This window comes from Saccostrea echinata, unplaced genomic scaffold (assembly GCF_033153115.1).
Source record: "Saccostrea echinata isolate AGI-Se365-2 ecotype Australia unplaced genomic scaffold, CSIRO_AGI_Sech_v1 ptg000024l, whole genome shotgun sequence".
In the NCBI taxonomy this organism is placed as follows: Eukaryota; Metazoa; Mollusca; class Bivalvia; order Ostreida; family Ostreidae; genus Saccostrea; species Saccostrea echinata.
The window spans coordinates 587,060-592,878 of record NW_026889773.1 but is presented as its reverse complement, the minus strand read 5'-3'; the positions used below and the strand labels follow the sequence as shown (position 1 = coordinate 592,878).

General features: G+C 29.7%; 1 protein-coding gene across 1 annotated transcript; it reads left to right on the top strand.

Annotated features, from left to right (window-relative positions):
- Positions 1-3,926: 3,926 nt before the first annotated feature.
- On the top strand, positions 3,927-5,508 carry LOC133191730 (complement C1q tumor necrosis factor-related protein 3-like). The gene is made up of 2 exons (XM_061327467.1): positions 3,927-4,086; positions 5,108-5,508. Exons 1-2 carry the CDS (start codon positions 3,927-3,929, stop codon positions 5,506-5,508), a joined length of 561 nt encoding a protein of 186 aa, XP_061183451.1.
- Positions 5,509-5,819: the final 311 nt, after the last annotated feature.

Sequence of the window (5,819 nt, the reverse complement as noted above, 5' to 3'; positions counted from 1 at the left end):
TTATAAATTTTACAAGCAATAAAATTCTTCACAAGTCTTAATATTTTACTGAATTGAGGCAGAATGGTCAAAAATATCTTATTTAATCAGAAAAGAAAATTAAAAGTGGGGGTCTATAATGTAATTTTTTTTAGAAGAGAAAATTCTAAGCTAAAATCGGGGCTATTTTTTCCTGGACTAACACCGTTTTATTTGTTATATATCTCACAATCTGACGTCAAAATTCATAATAGTTAATTAATCATACAGTTCGGGATCAGCAAAAAATATCTCACTGTACAAAATAACTCTGTTTGCAGCCTACATGGAAAAACAGGAAGCAACAGTACTGTAAATACTTCGAAAGAAATAACTTGATCATTTTCTCCTAAAAACATTCCGCCACAAAATATAGTTCCTCACTTAATACGTAATAGCAAATTTATTCGTGTGCTTTTAATTAAATTTAGTTTTATTGGTTTAGTAAAATTCAAATGTATTGTAAGAACTAAAATATGATACAGAAAATTGAAAATAGAGGTCCAGTCAGAAATCTCAAAACCTGAGGATCGAACCTCCTGAAAATTTAATTTCAGAGTATTTATTTTGAATCAGAGTTATTTTTATCAATGTAACTTTCTAAATGATCAATCAAGATAAATAAAATGTGTCAATTTAATTGAAAAAGCAATTGCCTATGATGTCAAAAAGGGCCTTAATTCATTATGAGGAAGTTCAGAAAAGTGATATATTTGATATTATTGATTTTGGAAACGTTATTTTAAATTTTCTAAAAGAACTTTTGACACTTCGAGAATCTACATTTGATCTTCACCACTTTTTGAATGTATTGTAGCGCAGTAGAAAGAAATTTTCAAACTATCTATCGGTGGTCCAATTAAAGATGTTCGATCCTGAGCTTTTGAGAAGATTTTTGTCTGGTAACCACACTTTTTATTTTCTTTTCTAAATATTTAAGATAAATTTGATCATTCTGCTTAAATTCAGTAAAAATTTAAGACTTTAAAATAATTTTCTTTCTTGTTAAATTTTTAATGCAAGAAAAATGACATTTTGTGAGTGCAGAAAGGTCAAATTGATTATGCAAAGTAATTTGAAACTTAATCTTTGTCACAATTTTTAATGTTTCTTTTCAAAATAAACTAGTGTATATTTGGTACTATTGATTTATTTGGATAAAAACTATTGGAAGAAAAACTTTGAAGAATTTATATCTGTTTAAGACAGAATTTCACTGCAAAAAGGTCATATAAGATGTACCATAGCGCCAAAAGAAGCGTATGGACCCCCATTTTTTGTTTTGTTTTTTATTTAAGCTATATATGTAGATACTTAAAATATACTTGATAAAAAAATTCTTAAGATTTCTGAAAGCAGGATCCAACCTCCTTAAATCACTTTGAAGTTCCTTAAATAGTTCAGAGGAATAAAGATACAGAGAAATAGTAAAAAATAATGTTTAAATTTAAATCAGCTGTGTTAGGTAATATTATTTAGAAACTATTCCGCTTTTGAATGTTACACCAAAGCTCTGTCAAAAAGGGACTCAGAACAAGTATCGAAAAAAAAATTGAATCATGGAATAAAAACGCAAACATTTAACTTAAAAAAAATCTTGAGCACACATGTACATGTAAGTCAAAAAAAAAAAAAAAAAAAAAAAAAAAAAAAAAAAAAAAAAAAAAAAATACAGAGGGCCATGCGGTTTGTGCATGTTATATTACCATGATCCGCCTACAAATACTGTATGTGTTATGGAAGTGGACATTCCTTGCTAGTAAATTTTACAAGAACCACCTATAATGAAACATTTAACAAAGGGCGGTGATTTTTCCTTTTAAGTTTTGAAAAATATTCCAGAGAGAAAACAGAAACGCCTTTTAATAGACATTGTCCCTAGATCTCCATATTTCATTAGATAATCGTAAGGGCGAATGTATTAATGGCGCTGTGACTCAATAGAAAGGATGAGTTTTGGGGATTGCCTTTTCAGTACCATCGGTAAATCAAAATACCGGCACTTGATCGGAAATGTTTATAATGCTTTTCCATACACTTTTATAGGTAATCTGACATTCTGGTGGTATTCGGGTTTTTTCTTCTGGTATTTAGAAGCTTTTATGTAAATTTACGAGTATTCTTAAAAATCAAACCAAAACACGCATAAAATATTGTCCTAGATTTTTATACTAAATATCATACTTAATTTGGAAAAAATCAATGGAAAATATTCCAATAAGAATTATCATTATTATGATATACAGACTATGGTATATACGCAATGCGTATATCTTCTTGTTTGTTTGCATAAAATATTTTATAATACATGTATATACAGAGAATATAAATTAAGTTCCATTGGCTTTCTTAAGAAAATCGTTATCTCAGAAAATTATCAAGATTAACGAAGAACAATATTTCCAGTAATTAAAAGTTATGATACTTATTCAGCTAAATTTAAAATTTCTTTTAGTTTTTAGAATAAATCACATTGGAATCACATAAGAGTACCAGGTCATTTATCATTTCAAATATCAACATATCAAAGTCTGAAAAAGCCATATTGATGTTATAACTTCAAAGTGAAGAAAAATATCTATATTTAGAGGCTCTGTGGAAAAATGATTTGAGATAAATTAAAAGAGGACATCTAAGACAAGTTAAAGTTTTTTTTAAAACTTCATCTGGTTTGGGGACATGGCTGATTTTGGTATTTATCGTACCTTGTTCTTTGGGAAATTCACGTCAGAGGGTTTATGCCAAAAACTTTTTCTGACCAACTTTGTGTTTCAACGACATATCCTGGGATGTAAAATGTATTCTTCGATTAAGTCAACTCAAAGCTTAAATCCGTAACGAGGTACATGTACCATTGCTCATGCGCTGAAATTTGGAGAGAGAGATAGAGAGTGAGAGGGGAGAGATTTTCTACATCTATCTACATAACAATTGCACTGTCATATATTATCTGAATGCTGATTCAGATTATTTTAAACTTTTCCACAATCGTAAAGACCGTTTATCCTATCTTATCATGCATGCATCCCATATTATATTGTGTTTATCCTGTCCTATCGTTTCTAATGTCAAAAAAACAAAAAAACAAAAAAAAAATCAAAAAAAAAAAAAAAAAAAAACGAAGCGGGTAAAGTAATAAAGTGTGTTGATAAAGCTTTGAAGATATGATACATGAATTTTGAAGTGAGTAACGTAATAGTATTAATAAAGTTTTGACGATTAGATAACGTATTTTAAAAAATAAAGACACTTACCTTCGGAAAAACTTTACAAAAACAATAAACAATCCAAGTTCAGTACTTAATAAAAATTCTAGATTAAACCAGAAAAAGGGAGAGGTGTCAACGTTTGTTTTTTTTTCAGTGTCTTTTATCATACATTAATCATTAATTTACGCAGCAAATGTTTTAATAACAACAATTATTGCGTTTAAAAAAATAAAATGTATCAGAAGGTGTATGACATTTATTAAGAAAACGTGACAAGAATAAACACTGGTCATCTACGAATACAGATATAAATACTACGGCTGCTGCATTCTCGGTTTCATAGGCATAGAAAACAATCAAGGTAGGAAATGTATGTTTAAGCGATTTTTTTTTCATTTTTGTATTTTAGTTATAAGTTAAATTTATATTTTAGCTATGTTTCAATAAGACATTGATAACACAATAATACACAAATGATAAGGACTGATTTTTAAAGAGAGCAATATTATCATAATGTCCAAAAATGGGGTTCCACGCCATTCGGAATTTTTAAAGAATGTTCGACTTTTTGAGAGAGATAGTCTTTGTCCGATAACTAACAGAATAATTTATTCAGTAAGAGAAATTTGTAGGTAAATAATACCGAACACATTTCGGTAGCAATTGGCCCTAATGAAGGCAATCTTTTTTTAAATTTAGATGCTGAGAATACTGTTGTTGGTTGTCCTTGTTGTTTTTATTCAACACTGTGAAGGTCGTGTCGGTCCTGGTGGTAGAGGTGGCCCTGGTGGTCGAGGTGGTGGTCGTGGTGGTCGTGGAGGTCAGGAAAATCGTGGCAGTCATGGTGGTCGTGGTCGTGGTGAGTACTTAATAAACACGTCAATTCTGTTTTAATTACTTATCTAACAACAAGATATCTTATGACTATATTATGACCAGTTAACAGTTAAACAGTTAAATTGTTTTAGCTTTAAAAGGCTAATAATATATATATAGCAAGGCTACTATTATCTTTTCTAATGAATTTTGGTGTTTTAAACGAGATAATAATAAATGTGCTGCCTCATACAGTAATCTTATTTTCTCAGTCGATTGAAATATTTAAGGAATGAATTTAATAGCTACCCAAGTTATACTGTATAACCTGGTTAGGGCAAGTTACGAATTATAAACCGCGAAGCGGTTTATAAAAAAGCGTATACTTTTCCAACCAAGATTATACCAGTATAACTTGGGTAGCTTTAAAATTTCATTTTCCATCACAAAGTATAAAAAATAAGACAATTTCTCCTTCAAAAATGACAAAGTGAACATATTTTAAATATAACGTCAAGCGGATTGATACGGTTTTTTTATACGTAAGTCATTGTGATGTAGGCAACACAGGTTATATGATATAAACTATTTTTTTTTTATCTAATCAAATGACGCATTACATCCAAAATTAAAATATATGAAAATATACTATTAAAACTTGGAAACTAAGGTATATATAAAGTAATTTTCGCTTCTGAGGTTTTCACGTTATGATATTTACTGTAGATCATCAAATTTTCACAACAGCCATATTTTCGTGAGATAGGTATTTGGTATTTATAAGCGAGAAAAAAATTTACGAATTTTGAGTATTGTTGTATATAATCTTTACTAATAAAAAAAATAAAAATATATACAAGAATGACATTTTCGCAAGTAGACAGTATCGCGTAATTGCGCGAAAAGAAAATTCTCGGGAATAAAGAGAAGTTTAAATAAAAAATGATATATTATTTTACATTGCTATGAAGATATCTATAAATTACATGTAAACTTTATTCAATTGATTGTTTCAAATCATTTCTGCTTTCTTTGTGAATACTTATTTTTTTTATTTTATGAAGGACATATGCGCCATCAACCTATAGCCTTTACAGCAAGAATGTCTGAAAATGTCACGGATATTCAGCCCGGTGACACTATACCATATACAATGAGTGTTGTCAACATGGGTAATGTTTATCAAAATAATACCTTCACTGCCCCAATGTCCGGAGTCTATTTCTTCACGTGGAGTGTTACCTCCCTTCCAGATTCCCCCGTTGACACAGCATTGGTGAAAAACAACGCTACAATAGCCATTCTCTCTTGTCATCAGTTTTCTACAATAGGGAAAAGAAACACTTGTTCCCAGTCCACTCATGTCCAACTAATGTCTGGCGATAAAGTTTGGGTCATAGCAACCGAAGCAATGGACTTCGTGAGCGGGTCGTACTGGCCCTCGTTTTCTGGATTTATATTATGACAGTGATATAAACTTCGCAAGAGAAAGTTATAAACAATGTATTTTTTCTGCCTCAAAGTTAAAGTGCCAAATTTTCATGAACAGTTGACTTTTTTAATAAAAGAATAAGAAAAGATGCTATAATTTTTGTTATTCTATGCAAATTCTTAGATTTAGAGAAGAAATGCATTAAATGAACACCCTTGAATTGTGTTTTTAAAAAAATGAATTGATTTTCATAGATGTTTTATGAGTCTTCAAGACTTACTCATTCTCAAATGTAATAAATATTCTAACGGTATAATAAAACATACAAGGGTCCCCTAAAAAAA

Bases quoted from the DNA above. Each gene is read 5' to 3' on its own strand.
- LOC133191730 (XM_061327467.1), top strand. From the start codon at position 3,927: ATGCTGAGAATACTGTTGTTGGTTGTCCTTGTTGTTTTTATTCAACAC. The intron at 4,087-5,107 runs GTGAGTACTTAA...TATTTTATGAAG, and splicing joins TCATGGTGGTCGTGGTCGTG to GACATATGCGCCATCAACCT.